The sequence below is a fragment of the Argentina anserina genome, chromosome 4, assembly GCF_933775445.1.
Source record: "Argentina anserina chromosome 4, drPotAnse1.1, whole genome shotgun sequence".
Lineage (NCBI taxonomy): Eukaryota > Viridiplantae > Streptophyta > Magnoliopsida > Rosales > Rosaceae > Argentina > Argentina anserina.
The window spans coordinates 14389867-14406267 of NC_065875.1; the positions used below are offsets into that span (position 1 = coordinate 14389867).

Below are 16401 nucleotides of genomic sequence, written 5' to 3' on the forward strand. Positions count from 1 at the left end.
GTGCTTAATTTAGTAATTAGTAGACCTATGCTATGTATTATTGTGAGTATGCCCACGAGTCTCTTGCCTATTTGGAGATGGTAGCAAATGAATATATAATGGTTATTCTGGCCTTGATTTTCATTTTTATAAACCTAGTGGTTTCTTTCAAAAAACAATTGTTCCTATATTGACCAGTCACACAAAAATCATGTTTCCTTCAACAACCTTCAATAATTAATTTTTCCTAAAAGAAAATGATTTTCCAATATAATGTTGAATTCAACCTCTAATTGAAAATCCTTGCTGACTAAAAACACCCAAAATCACATAAGTATATACATGGTAAAAACATTAATTCAATAATTAATGGTTGTTAAACTGATGAGCGAACCTTGTCATATAAATTAGTCTTTTGTGGTACCATCTATCATCACAGTGACAAGTCTCAAGTATAGAGAGAGCTAGAGTATTATTGATAGTGTGAGCGAGTGAGTATACTCGTTATCAATAAACAATACAATGAAGTTCCAATATCTTTTTGCAATGCTTGTTGCTTCTCTTGGTTTTCTCTACTAGTATACATATTTCATCTTCAACCGCTCATGATATGTATCGCTTTCATTATTTATTTTTAGATTTTTCTAATGGATTTTTGTATTATTTCTGTTAATCTTAGGTACACTGTAAGCTCAAAGAGATGCACAATAATGTGATGAACATATCATTTTCGCATAGTGCGCAATAGATACTTGTAGTCAGGCTTGTCTTCGTGTATTTGGCCACAATAGCAATGTCAAATGCGTAAATGGCCCTATGTGTTGTTGCAGCCAATAGAATCAAGGGTCCAAAAGAATAAAGCGACATAAAAACTGATATCTCAGTTATGTTACTTTAATTCTAAAAGATAATACAATTATGTAATAATTACATACTTTTTTAAATAGAGAAAGTTATGAAGAGTTTGCTCCTTAACTGAAATGTCTAATTTGACTTTTTTTCATCATTGCGTAATAGATTGTTCCAAAGATATAGAATGTGTGATTGTAGCTAACATATATCACACTAGGGGTTGAGGAAATGTCGAATCTGCATAATTGCATAACAAGCTATATATCCATTAAAGGTATGTCGTTCAAGGTCGATATCGCTTTTTTGGGGTTCATATCAGCGTTGTGCTTGCAATGGCGACCTTGAAGTATGGTAGTTAAAATCGACGGTGTATGGCTTTAAGAACTGCGTCGTGATTGTCAAATTTGAATGAATAAAATAGTTGTTGTTGCATGCATTGAGGTTTAAAGGCTAGCTTAAATTGGCGTATTGTTATGTGCGAGACGAGCTTGGAGCCTCATTTGGTACGTTAAGCTTCTAGGGGAGCGATACTCTTCTTTCAAGGGCGGTATTCCTACTGATTATCAGGTGGTGGTGCGAAGAATTCTCGGCGTTGATCGTTAGATCAAGGCAGCTTCAGTCATGGTAGTTGTTGTTTTATCGGTGCGGCGAAGCAACAAAGATGGTGTGGTGGTTGTTGAATGTTTCAGATTAGGGTCGAGTAGGTGCTCGGATTTGGGATTGATGGCGAAATTGTGTGGGTGGAGGCTGCTCTTGGCTGGTTTGAGTGGCTGGAAGAATTGGCCGTCGTGGGTGTCTTTGAATTGTGGTAGCCAGAATGTTGAGGAAGGTCGAGCGTCTCTTGGCCCGATGGGGTCTGGGTCCATGGAAATGGATCTAAAGATGTGACTTGAGGAAACCCGCCAATGGTTGTGGGTTCCATTCGACGTCGGGATTTTGACAACGGCAGTGACGACTCAAACATCTGGTTCGATGGTGAAAGAGGCGGGGTAGGAATCTAGAGTTCATGGGTGGGTTCAGACTAGGCCTCTAGGGTCTAAATCTAAACTCAGCTTCGAGCTTAATCTTTTAAGCCTTATCAATAGTTTAGCCTTTGGTCTATGCTCAAATGGTACTTTTAGACCATAGGTTGCCAGAATAAGTGATGATGAATACGATTAATGAGTTGTCCTATTGTATGTGTCATTATGAAGGTTTTGTCCTTACAACTTCTTGTATCAACCCGTAGAAGTTAATATTTTTTGGCATGTTTATAACATAAGTCAATTTTATGTTGAGAAAAATTGACCAACAGTCCTTTAACTTTTGTGACATGGTCAGTTTGATCTCTGACCTTTAAAATTGATCAAAATGATCCATCAACTCCTGCTTTACTATCAACTAGATCCATCCAACCAAATTTCGTCACTGTTTCGTTAATTTCATGACGTGGATCATGCATGGGCCCCTATAATATGGGCAAATGACATTTGTAACCCTCAATCTTCATCGAAATCAACTTCCTGCCAACTTTAGAGTTGACAAAACGAGTTTAGGATTGAGAAAATGACCTGATTAGGAGAGATATTGAGTGGAAACAAGTTTAGGCCTTTATTTTCAATAATATGTCTCATTTGCCTCTTTTTATGGGGGCCCACGCATGATCCACGCCATGAAATTATTGAAACAATGATGAAATTTGGTTGGATGGATCTAGTTAATAGCAAAACATGAGTTTAGGGATCATATTGATCAATTTTAAAAGTCAGGGATCAAACTGACCATGTCACAAGAATTCAGAGACCGTTAGTGAATTTTTCTCTTTTATATTTATGAAATTCAATCGTTTCACAAAACTACTATGCGAGACTATATTTAATTAACTAAAAGAATTTTCAGGCATTTAAATCACAAATTTTAGATTTTCATCAAATTTTATTAGTATTAGTATTTTAATAAATATTATGTAAATGTCAATTTTACCCTTTATATTTAACACATAAGTCAACATAAGTACTAAAGTGTAACATAAAATATAAGTTCAGGTACTAAGGTGTCCTCTTTGAAACATTAGGTACTAAAGTGTCTAATTGACCATACCTGAGGTACCATAAAATGAAATTACTATTTATTTATTAACAGCACTTGTAAAATTAAGATTTACCAAACATAAACCTGTTTTAATTCAAAATTAATTTTTGTTTACAATACAGTAAAAACAGTTTTTTTTAAGTCGCAGCAACATCAAACTAACCCTGAAATAACTCAAACAATCACATCATTTACCACAATGACAATAATGATAATAATTTTGTTGTCCAATTTAATCAAGGGTATCACATATATGGATGCATTGTAGAATATTCTAATTTCTAAGTCGGGGAATGACATGAAATGATGAATCTGATTTATGAAAATCCAGGCATGTTCTGAACTTCTGATTAATCTAAGTCATATAACTATTCATTGCAATGCATCTTTCAAGTTTAAATCAAAAACAGAGAGAGAAGACACAAAATGTGGCAGTGGTCACCCACAGGATTCATTCTGTTCGTTAAATAATTCACCGATTGTTTCAAGTTTGGCACCCACCCAAGTGATCAACCACAGATTTATATGGCAACTGGTATCTAGATCTCTGATCTCAAATCTGTACCAAAATAAATATATATAGGACTACATCCATTTCAAAGCAAATATTCCCTGACTTGTGATATTTTTACTTATTTTCTTCTACTTAATTTGTCCATCCCACTCATTTTAATGTCCCATTCTATCACTAATTAGTGTCCTGCAAACAAGAGAGTCAAATTTAGATACAACTTTCGTTGTTGAGGCTCTCCCTTAGGTTTCTCACTTACAAGTTTCATCCTCGTCCGACGGCGTGTCCGATGACGCCACCGTTGGATGAGAGTTTAGAGTGAGCCAGTCAATGGTCGATTCCCGGATGGATTGTGGCGGTGGAATGCTTGAGGGAGACATTCATAGTTGGCGAGTTGAGAAGCTCTGGTGGCTGCAGTCATAGTGCTTTGTCCATGGCCGGTGATTGGACATTCGTGGTCGCTCTGTCTTAGTCGGCAGTCGAAAGTTTGTGTTTGGAATCAACAGTGATAGGTGAAGGGTGAGTGCGGTGGCTTGGAGCTACCTTGATCGTGTGTTTTCGGATCTGGGATCGTTTCACGGCCACGAGCATGGAACAGACCAATGATGGTGGCACTTCTGACCGAGACTGGGCTGCACCTTGGATGGACGATTGTTGGTGGCGGGGCTGATGTCGGCGCTCTGCTTCACTAGGGTTTTTTTTTGGGTCCTTTGCTTGGGCCGGGGCTCAATGTTTTGAGCCTTGTTCAGGGTCTTTTACTTTATTGTCTTTTTGTAGTTTTTTTTTCTCTTTCAATGTGTCCCAACGAGATGTCAGGCTTGTCCTAATTGTTTAGTTTGGTTCTTGTATTCCCATTTGGATCATGGAGTTCCTTATGCATGGTACTTATTGTTTAGATAGGTGGGCGGGATATGTGTCATTTGGCTTTTGCCATTAATCTTTATGTACCCTGAAAAGATGGTAATAGATGACATGTAGAGGTCTTCCCTTGACTTTTGTTTGTAATAAAAATGAAAGTATTCATCATCTTCAAAAAAAAAAAAATAGCGTCATGTAAACACGTAGTTTTGTTTACTGGAGTTCTTAGTTCATTAGTTCATATGTCATTGGTAAGCTAGTGTTATATGCATGTAGGAATATTAGTCACTTTTTTTTAGAAAAAGATATATATATATATATATATATATATATATATATATATATATATATATATATATATCACCAAAATAAGATTACAAATAAAGGACCACTCTTGCGGACGACAAGTCCTCAGTAAAAGCACCCCAACTGCAACAGATTTACTAGCTAGCTACTTCTCACCACCATCATAAGATGCCTCTTCCTTCGTTCATCCACCACTAAATATCAGGGAATTACCACCAAAATAGGCTGGCCACCCACCAGAACCCCGTCCAACGACATCGTCAAGAGACACGCCGTCGGACGAGAAACGAAACGCCAAATTGAGAAACCCTAGAGACGCTGGATTTTATGGAGCAAAACCAACCCCCTATTAGTCACTTAAGCTAGTGCTAAGCACTGACTAATCAAAAAGGAATATTAGTAAGCAATGAGGCTCCTTATATGCAGTGCCTTATATTGGTTACATTACTAATGTTGGAACTTAAACACATACACAACTTAACTAGAGGTATCACATGAATATTATGTACTTAGCTAGGGCTCACTAGTAGTTTGTTAGAGATTTTAGGGAAATTTATCGAACGTTTTGATCTTAAATATATATAAAAGAGGTGATAAAAAAACATGCGTAACTATAACTATATAACATAATGTATACGTACATCAAGGAAAATAGAATGGAGGGGCTGCCCTTGCTAGTATCTGAAATATTTCACGAGTTTTTTTTTTAAGAGTGCTTACTATCAAGTGGTGACAGAGAATTAAAAAAAAACTATCAAGAAAATGAATGAAACAGACTGCTAAACATGATCATGTACAAGAAACTCGGAGAGTATGACCTCTGAAATGAAAGTAATGGCTTATACCGTATGGAATGTATGCACTTCGGAACAATGACATGAGAGTGACGAGTCTGAAGGATTATTGCTGCAAAGGAGAGCTAGGATCGGATTATTCAACTATTTAATGATTGAGTACGAAGCCTTTTTTTTTTTTCTAATGATTAAGCCAATTAGTCTAATTAAGCTTCTAGTTCATCTTGGATTAATAGATAGATCGATCACTTGGCTTAGGCCTAATCATACTCAATGTTAGTAGGAAGGAGGTTTGATCAATTATTTCACGATTAAAGTGAAGTTTGAAAGTTTATGCCAGCAATGATGCAGCATTAATGCAGCTCGTACTCCCCTAAGAGATTCCAATAGTGAACAAGAGCATATATTGACACCCAATAGATAGCTTTTTCCCTTCGCTTTAGATCGATTTACAACCCACCAAATTTCTCACATGCTGTCACGTACATACAATAATTTCAACTCCTTTTCCTCTTCCAATTATTCCACGCATGAATTAAAACCAAGTTTTGTTCTCTAATTGAAAGATCCAACAAGCTAACGATCTTTGGTCTTAATTATTTATCAGCTCAATCAATTTCTCCAAGATCTTCTTCCTCCAGTTTGATTTTATGCTCACCAACTGGGTAACTTAACTGGATACCAAGCATTAAAATAGTTGTTCTTTCAGAAAACCATAACGCAAAGTCTCACACCATCTGCTAATTTTTTTCTTTGATTTCGTAAGATTGTAAATTTAATCCTACTACACCTTCACTGAAAGAATCCCATTTTCCATATGAATTAACTGAACAAGATAATCATTACATTATTGAGTTGGTTATCAACTGATAGAAAATATGAATAAAACAATTTGATTAACAGCATCTAATTGATGAATTAGAAAAGCTCATTCTAATCCAGACCTAACATTAAACAATACATGTTCCTAATTGGAGGCTTATAAACCTTTGGTTAAGCCCTCCCCCTCACAAAAATATGTAGCTTTGTTCTCCTTGCCCTGCCAATCATGTACATCATCATCACCATTACTTAAAACGTAGTATCATAAACTCCTTGAATTGCCTGGTCAAACTTATCCCAAAAGGGATTTATCAGTGGAAATTTTATTTCATTGTAAACTTCGTGCGGTTGTTCTTCTACTCTCTTCCATTTCTTGCTCTAAAAGCAAAGTCTGAAGGCAATTGGGAAACCATTTTCCTGTTGCGCTGATCAGCTTGTGATCTGCTGTGGGGTTTGGTGTTGTTGTAAGCATTAGTGTATTTCCCTTGCCTGTTCTGCTTTCTTCTCGGCACTGTCGATTGCGGGATGAAAACTCCAGTTCCTTTGGTTTCTCTTTTGCAAGATTGCTCGTACATATAAGCAGGCACTTGAGCTGGTGGATGAATTTCACAAGAGAAAGCCTGTAAAAAGAGAAAAAAAAGTACACACCAAGTTAACACCATAACATGCGTTGCTCGCCCAACTAAGCTTAACTTCCAAAATTCTAATGAGATCCCGTGCATTCTTCGTTCAAATCAATCTAAAAGACAATCAAGCAATTAAAGTGCACAAAGGGTATCGTAATGATCGAGGTAAACTATGTACCTGAAGAGAAACAGAAGGGCAAGTGGAAATAGGATCTTGATCGTCATCATCCATGATAAGAAGAGAGATTTGCTTAGTCAAGTCTGCAAAGAACAAGTCATCTTCAAGCTCCATGGCCACTTCCATACTTGTTCTTCTGCTCAATCTAGCAATTGGGTCTGTGCAAGCTAGTCTCTTCTTCAAGCTCAAGCTCTCTTAAAATCTAATGGGGGAATCGATCAGTAGGATTTTAAATAGGAGAAAGAGGCATGGGGATGATGGGTACACATGGAGTTGTGAAGCCATGTGGAGAGGTGGGGTATTAGCAGTGGAAGTTGGACCTATCTGTAAATTAAGTCTTAGGAGCCCCCACAAGAATCATGTAGTGTGTCATCATATTATCCAATTGCCCCAAAAGAGATGAGGAACAGCCGGCAACAACCCACATTCAGATATCAAATCCGATCCAAGATAGGCTCAAAATCTCTAGCAAAACTTAGATACTTGGTTGTGAATGAGTTCTCTGCCTCTCATCCATATTTTTCCAAAGAGAGTGCTGATTCTGCGGTTCAAGATTCAAATAAACAGTCATATATGGTATATTGATGTTGCCTAGTGCTTATCGATTATCCTTATGGATATTTTAGTATAATTAATAGGGTTGATGGGGAAGCTGTGTCATTCTAAGTTGCACGAGTCCAAAGGTGTGTCTCTAGTGTTTGTATGATCTTTGACGTTTATCATGTATCTAATGTTGCGTGGAAGTATAAATCAAGCATGCAAGATCAATGAATTGAAGTTGCAAGGTGATTGAATGCAATTGCTTCTTTTTACCCAAGACGTGCATGCAAAGAGTTTATAACAAAGTGTTCAACGAATTGTCTTAAAGAAACTAGGGCAAGATCAACAGAGCGTTAAATTCTATTGAGGCTCTGACCGAAGTACAAACCAGGTTATAATAGTTATATATATATATATATATATGCATAATTAGTTTGAGGCAAATTTCTTCAAACTAGGGTTGGCCAGTGCCACATCTAGATGCTGAAACCCTCAAGATCGTAATGCACGGCCGGAATTGAAGCACCTAAGCACGGCAGAGAATCTACTCGCAAGATTCACACCTTGTATATATAAGACAGAAGAAGATAAGTGATGGGTGCTTGAAAATAAAACATTGCATGAGAGGAAAATATCACCATTGGATGAAAATGGCACACATTTGATCCACAATAAGATATGGTTAAGGAACATGTCGGTCTCAGACTGTAAATCCTTGTCAAACTACCCTTGGAGTCAAGCAGAGTGGGGCAACTAGTCATAACTATGAGAAAATAGACATGTTTGGTGCTTCTCACTTTTCCATCTCCCTTTAAGAAACATAACAGGGTATGAAGAATCTGTCAATGAAAGGCATAGAGCTGGCGCTGTCATGTACACCAGGCTCCATCTGTTTCAGTCAGGTAATTTGTTTACAAGCACAAACGTAGTAACAAAGACTATTCTACTTCCCAGTTTCCACTTGATATTTATAGTGATATATATATATCTCACTGCATTTGAACTTTTACTCTTCTTTTCTGAAAGCAACTGGGTTGGAGTTACTTGTATGTGGGTGCTCTGTAGTCCACGTTCTGCCTCCACATTTCTGGCTGGCATTGCCTGAGCTTATGGTTCATGGACCCTCAGGATTATCCTCAAACAATAATAATGCTTAGGTTATCATTACAAGCATTGAAATAAGAAATATTAATGTGAAAAAAATTACTCATTTCTTGGAGTGGAATCGTTGTCCGCAGTCGGATCCTAGAATGGAAGTAGAAGCTGATTCTAATTTGGCGTCAATTAATTTGGGCTTTTGAACAAAATTCGGGCTGCACAACCTCAACAAGTTTCAGTTTTTCTGTAACTTAGAGACCAGGGTACGTCCGTAGTCCGTACCATGCATAAGTAAATACCGTGCTTGATTTTATCGTCTAACCGACATGAAGATTTGATAATATGCTGTATTGTCTAGTGAGCATGTAGATTTGAACCATAGTACGCAGACGTTATATATGTCGAATGAGAGATTCTGCAGGATAGTTAGCTGAGGTGATTTAACGGATTTTACTAGTAGTTTCCGGGAATAAATTTCCTCACTTGATGTCGTTAGTTAATACCATACGAAAACATAGGACAGAAATTACTGGATAATGTTGTTGAGATTCAGAATGGACATATATTGCCGACTTGAGAATACCAGATATTGAGATGGAAGAAACATCGCCACAAGTAAAACTAATACTCGACCGCTATCCAAATCATTTGTGATATTTGCCTATTTTGTATCTCTGAGTTCACCTTGGCAATGAACCACAGTATCTTTGGTATTTATTTTGTCGGATAAGTATCTTTGGGTTTTAAGACAACACAAGGTAATCTAATAATCCCCCAAAATTACAAGAAGGCATTATCTTGGTGGATAATAGTGTTCTAATACAATCCCATATAGCCTATTAACGCCAACACTCCCAGCCTTTATCATATTCGACTCATATTTTCATGTTGTGCTGTTAATCATTCTCCATTTAGTAAGCTCAGATATTAATGAACAAACAAGTATATCAGCGCAGGTCAAATGCATGAACCATGAAGCATAGGTCTCCTATTTCGGAATCATTAAAATTCATAACAGCCCTACATTTTTCATCCAGTATCTTCATCCAAATAATATACCATGAGAAACTGAGAATAGTAAAAATCTCATTGCCTCTCCAAGACATCAAACTTATAAGACATCAAATGACCCAATGGCTTGTTTACTCTGAGAAACAAAAAATTACAGGTTCGAATTGTAAAATCGACCTTGCCTAACCCATTAGAGTAGTATGATTTTAGTATGAACTCATGCCCCACCTGCTGCAGTTTCCATATCTGTAATCCCATCAACTCCCTTAAAAGCAACTCGCAACTTTCTCAGAACCGAAGTCTTTTTGTCATTCTTGGTGGTAGTACCAGTCACATGGACAACATCCCTGGGGATTTTACCCATTAGGTCATAGATAGATTTGCTTAAGTTTGATCTGGTCATCTCTTCTAGCACAGGTGGTGCTTGCATGTACAGATTCTTCCCTCTATGCGTAATGCTTGCTTTTGACAACATCAATTTAGGGTGTTCTTCGAGTAGCTCAAAAAACTGTTGATGCATTTTTAATTTAACAAGGATCAGACAAGCAATTCTTTATTTGATCTTAGAACACTACACCAAGGACTAGCATCATTTGCGTACGACCTTATCTATACCAGTAAGTACTCTTAAATCAAGAACTTTCTCCTCTCACTATTCATGATTCACATAAATCCAATAAAACCATAGGAAACTGAAATACCTTTTGCAAAGTAACAGAGGTGTCCAGCTCAATAAGAACACCTGGGCCACATACAAGACAGTCTTTGTCCCTGACAAACTCGGTCACTTTCGTGTGAAGACCTTCTGCACCATTATACCTACAGAAGATTCTGATCACTTAAATGCCTTTGTTAAATTAGATAATAACTACAAAGACAATGCAATTGTTCACTTTATTCTTCACACTGATATTTAAGGGTGAGCTGCTACAGTGTGGTAACCTAATAACAATGACAGGATGCCTTACCGCAGTAGCAGAATTCAATACATATATATATATATATATATATATGATTTTGACGCCTACAACTATGCAGAAAGTTGTGGTTGCTACACACCTATAGCTAACTGAGATAAATCCATGGAGGTGATATAAAAGAGGTTGGTGCGCAATGGTGCATCAAGACATTTCTTATTATGATGGGTTAACTAACTGCCTATAAATGACATGTACAAATTACAACACTCAGTAGGATTCCTAAGTGAGGACCCAATTTTTGCCCCAATACTCATCATATCAACATGCAAAGACCACAATCGCTATAAGGTGTAGATAAGAAATTAGAAGAACAGATATTGTCAGAGCTTTGAACCCATGTTCGACATACAACCAGAAGTCTCAAAAATTCTCTTTGTGGTTCTAGAGAATGCTTGGGTAATGATAGGTTTGCAAAGACAAGCACTGTACAAGTATTCCTAATAGACATAGTATTACATGGCTTCTCAAACAAGTAAATGTTATGCTAATACACAGAAAATGATAATCTAAAGCATCTAGGAAAAGATTTATTAGTATATATATTGTAGGAATTCATGAGAAAGGGGAACATACGTTAGATAGTTCGATAGAGTTTTACTGCATCCAGATATAATCTTCAATGTTTCTAGCGCACAGGCAGCTGATATAATTGCATTCGTAGAAGCAATAGCCGGTATGATATTCTTCACAACCCCCTGTAATCAACTTAATCAGCTTCCATCAAGAGTGACCAATAGCAGTTCAAAGGCTATAAGCCACTGATACATTGTATTTAGTTACCCAAAATTACAAAATCCTAAATCCTATTCTCTCCCACATGATTTACAGCAAGAGCCAAACTGTACAGTTATATTACAGAAAAACTTGATGAAAATAACCTTAAAATAACATATTTAACTACATATACCTGAGTGAGAGACAGTGTAACTCCTGGTATGCCGAACAATTCAGCTCTCTTGCTAGCCTAATGCATGGGTGCAGGACATAAATAAGTAAGTACATTTAACGAAAGGATAATAATTTAAAAAAGAAAAGAAACAGGGGTAGCACTAAATGAATACATGACTTACCTCATCGTACACCCACTTCATATGTTCAGGGACATCTGGATCAAAAGCCTCTCCACTATGTACCTATATGTACAATGCAAGTTTAGATAGCAAATTCATGAGATAGTTTTTTTTTTTGTTAAGTAAAATCAACGGCAAGATAGGACATAATGATTAAGTCATTACCTCATTCCATTTAATTAAGTGAGCATACTCAATACAATGAGCAGCAGTTCTAGGGGTTTCCGCAAGTGTGCATAGAGGGAACTTCACTTGAGGCGGAAAAAGCCATATTGTACACTCGAAGCACGGAGTCATCCCTGGCATAATGACCCTGGCATGTCCTTGAAAACCTTCCGTCCCACCGTCTACCATAGGTTTGACAGAATCTTCTTTTGGCTTATCATCAGCATCATACTCTGACAAAAGAAAAATTTAACACATGAAGCTTTATACTGGGATTATTACATGATGTCTATTAGATCTCATTCAGGGGGTGACTTGCTTTGCTGTACGTGATGCCAGTTAGATCTCATTTTAATAGGCATCAGAGTAATTTGGTATAAAGAAGCACTTGAAAATAGTCCTGCTGTGGCATTATGCAAAGGGGCATCAACAGAAATGCCACATAAACAATATCAAATTGAAAAGACCTCATACTAGAGATGAAGTTTCAAGACAAAATTTAACTGATGGCAACATTTCAAAGTCGAAACAAATATCATACATTTCAACAAGCAAGCTTAATGACCAAAATATATAATATTTACTGGTTGTGTATATGATGTCAAAGCTAATTCCAACCCTCTGCAGGTAATTAAAAATTATTCTATTCAGGTATATTTATTCTGTTTATTTAAATATCAGTGAATCTGCATAAAAGACTGTTAAAAGATCAAGAATCATAAGCAGAGAGCACATCTATTTTACTTGATAAACTACAAAAACTTAATTAATGGCAGCACCTAAAGTCATGTCATACTTCTAAACATTATGATAAATGTTGGAAAACATGATAAAATTTGAGCGAATAGGATAGGACAAAGAGGCATACCGAGAAAGCTACAAGCAACAGAGTTTATGTAGCTGCGGGCTTCAATCGAATCAAGACCAAGAGCAATGATGCTAAAATTGCTGTAAAATTCGAGTTCTTTGTCTTCGATGCGGCCGAAGTGTGGAATGATGTTAACCCCAGCAACTCTTTGCATCACACGTTTGGCAGCAACCTCAGCCTTTGGCTTTCCCACATCCTCAAGCCTGCAACAATAACTTCATGAGGAAGCATTCTAAATAAAAATGCAGAAGCTAGCACTTTTTACATCATTGCTAGGCATGTTCAAAACACATCTGATATAAAAGCAAACTACACGGTGAAGCAGTACATCGCACTGACGGCAGCTATAAACAAAGGACTCGCAGGTTCTTTCATCCTTAGTTTTTGCTCTACCAACTTACCAACCAGAGTGACATTGCAACCAAGGAAGCCAGAAAACATATCGAATTCAAGAAACATGAAAAGCATTGCAATCAAGACTGGCATGCACGCATGTAGTCATCCCCTACAGACTGTGAACCAATAAAACAATCTGTATGTGCATAAAACAGATTGGAACCGGACAAGCATAACATTCCAACGAAACATTCGAACCTAAGATTCTTCCCCGGCAACCCAAGACTCCAACTGACACTCGTCTAATCTCTAGAACCAATTTCATTGAGAAACCCACAACAATCTATTAAATCTCGAAATGAATAATCTTAAACCGAACACAAGAATGAAAAGTGGAGAGAGAAGAAAGTGGGGCTTGAAACCTGAAGAGAAACTGACGATTGAGATTAGTGACCTCAATGCGATCCATGTCGATGACTTCGAGTTCGCGAAACCCAGACAAGGCCAAGTCCTTGAGCAGTTCACAGCCCAAGCCGCCAGCTCCGACAACCAAAACCCTGGCGTAGTCCTTAAGGTCGTCTCTGAGTTCCGGGCCGGGCTCGAAGGTGGGTGCGACGAGGTTGCCGGGTCGGAGGAGGAGCCTGTCGAGGTCCCTCGAACGGCTCTGTTCGACGGCAGACTCCACCATTGTTGTTGATTGCTGCTGATTTTTGCTAGGCTTCAATTTGACGCTATCTACTTCCTGTTATTACATGATCAAACCCGGGTTCTTCATACGTGTCTGGAAGTTCACCAAAAAGAGATATGATTAAAGATATATAATAAAGAAACTTATTGACCTAGTAGCTATTTAATGTCATAATAAAATGCTATTTAGTTAAGAAGATGTATTCAATTAGGAGGTTGTTGGATTTTTTTAGACTTTAAAACTCTAAGAGTATTCAATCTGGATTTTAAAAAGTCCATATAAATCTTAATGTATTCAATTCGGATTTTAAAAATTCTATTAAAATTCGTTGGTATTCTCCCCGATTTTATTAATTGTTGGATTTTGAATGAGTTTAGAGGCCTAGGTATAAATACAAAATCGATTGGGAAATTTGGCCTCCTCCCTCAAGATTTTGAGATTCTGTCTCCTCTCTCTCTCACACACACTCCCAAAAGATGAGAGCTCACTGGATTTTCTCCACAATTAATACCAAGCTCAGGCTATGATGGATGGAGTAGACAAGGGCTATGAGCCTATGGGTGATGGAGTAAATTTTGCTGCGGCTCCTCCCAAAACGGCGTAATCGCCACCGCGAGCGACTCCAGTAACTCCCTCTTGTGACCATCGATCTCGGCAAAAGTCCAGTTTCATGTGCCATCACCTCGGAAGGTATTAAACCCACTCTTTATTTTTCTTCTCTCATCATACGTAGTTGAATCTTGATCTGGTAGTTCTTGAATATTTTGGGTGAAGTGGCTGGTCTATAAGGTTACTAGGCATGTCCAATGTTTCATTTTTCAAGGTTACAAAATACCAAAGGACTGGAAAAATATACAAATCAGTTTCATGATGTCATTATTGGATTTTGAAAGGTTGCTGGAATATATCTTTGATTCTAATTTTTTTTCTGTACTGATTGCCTCTCTGTCTGATGTTCTTCTTCACTCTCTTGTGTTTTGAGACACATTCATTTCCTCTGATAAGTTGGCTTTAGCTTGTACTGGTGGAGCTCTATGTTCAATATGTTGTAGTCTACTTTGCAACTTTAAGAGTGATAGACAAAAGATTAAGTAACAAGAGGTTCAAACTAAAACTATAGATATTGTTTCCTATAGTTTTTTTTTTGTACTTTTGGCTGACATCTTTTTGTTTTTGAAAACAACATGATAGAGAGCTGGCGATGGGATATTACAAATGGTGCTGGTCTTGCTTCCTACCCAATTGACATTGATCGTAGAAAAATGATGATGATCTTTGGTGTTGTCGTCAAGTACAAGATTTCTTTTGATGACTTCATGTATAGCTTGAAGGATGAGGGTGGCAAGTCCCTCTTCAAGGATACTGGTGCTAACATCTTCCATCCCATTACACTTGTCTTTGCTAGTGTCCATGTCCAATTTGACAAATAGCAGCTTTGAGAATGAGAACTCATATCTGGAAATATGGGAGTTCATATACCTTGTATAATTCAATAATATGGGAGTTCATCTCAAACATATTGTTACAATGGAATTGATATGAGAATCACTTTGAGTTGACACTAGTACCTGGAGAACCTATAATGTTGTACAATGGCATATTATTTCAAGTCATCATGTTTTAACTTTATGTTCTGTGTTTTAATCAATTTGTTTTCCTTTATTTATTACAGTTTCAACAGTCTATGGACTTATAAAGTCTAAAGAAATCAATCTAATAAAATCTGACAAAACTCCCTATGAAATCAAAACAATCTATGGAATTTACAGATTCCATAGATTATTAAAAGTCATCCAAAGTACTTTAAAATATGAATTGAATACACCCCCTAAGTAATTTCACACTTCCTCTCGACCATTTCTCCTCTGTTAATCCCAAATACACCCAAACCAAGACATCAACACTCGAAGAAAATTAAAATATATAATACAACCACAACTGATGCCATTCTTACCATGCCAAGATAATTGCATCTCAGAAATTTTGGTTGATACTTCAAAGTACAGGTACTACCGAGAAGCTCACAGTAAGCTCCATAATAAACAAACCATAATACCAAAGTGTCCAGGTCCTCCAGAAGTACTTGTTTGTAGCTCCATTCGACAAGCTTCAATGGAAACACCAAGGGAGCAAACAAAAATGTGAAATCTGACAGGAGGTGGTTCAGATAACTCGCAGATGATAGAAACTTGTTTCCTAGAAACATTGCGCGTGCTTGACTAAATGGCTTATCCAAGATGCAGATGGAGTCTCTTCTCAATATAGGGCAAAGTTAGCAGCCTTTGCAAAAGCTGAAGTGCTAAACAAACAGCAGCCACCCACCCAAGATCAGGAATGTAAGTGCTCCATTTCCTTGAACCCTGGGACAATCTGAGCAAGAGAGGAGAGGAGTCAGACTGGACATCTGAAAAATAAAACACCAATGTAATTCCATAAACCAACTATAGCAAACTGATAAAAGAAAAATATATAAAAAGAGAGTATGCACAGGAGACAATGATCCAGGCCTCCAGGGTTTTGCTCATTTAAGGTGAATGGTATCATAATGTAAGGTAGTATCAATATTGTACCACAAAGTGCAACCTGGAAACATATAATTGCAGAGATTGGCAGTATAGACTACAGAGAATAGTTGAAAATTTTCCCTTT

At 37.2% G+C, this 16401-nt stretch overlaps 2 protein-coding genes across 2 annotated transcripts; both read right to left on the reverse strand.

The window, feature by feature from the left end:
* Nucleotides 1-6166: 6166 nt before the first annotated feature.
* Nucleotides 6167-7401, reverse strand: LOC126791562 (uncharacterized). The gene is made up of 2 exons (XM_050518028.1): nt 6997-7401; nt 6167-6812 (listed from the first exon to the last, which is right to left on the reverse strand). The coding sequence occupies exons 1-2, from the start codon at nt 7120-7122 to the stop codon at nt 6549-6551; spliced, it is 390 nt and encodes a 129-aa protein (XP_050373985.1). The 5' UTR covers nt 7123-7401; the 3' UTR covers nt 6167-6548.
* Nucleotides 7402-9604: 2203 nt separating this feature from the next.
* Nucleotides 9605-13826, reverse strand: LOC126791552 (NEDD8-activating enzyme E1 catalytic subunit). Its single transcript, XM_050518013.1, has 8 exons — nt 13487-13826; nt 12729-12931; nt 11861-12093; nt 11696-11758; nt 11533-11589; nt 11199-11320; nt 10347-10464; nt 9605-10153 (listed from the first exon to the last, which is right to left on the reverse strand). Exons 1-8 carry the CDS (start codon nt 13750-13752, stop codon nt 9863-9865), a joined length of 1353 nt encoding a protein of 450 aa, XP_050373970.1. The 5' UTR covers nt 13753-13826; the 3' UTR covers nt 9605-9862.
* Between the last annotated feature and the right edge of the window lie 2575 nt (nt 13827-16401).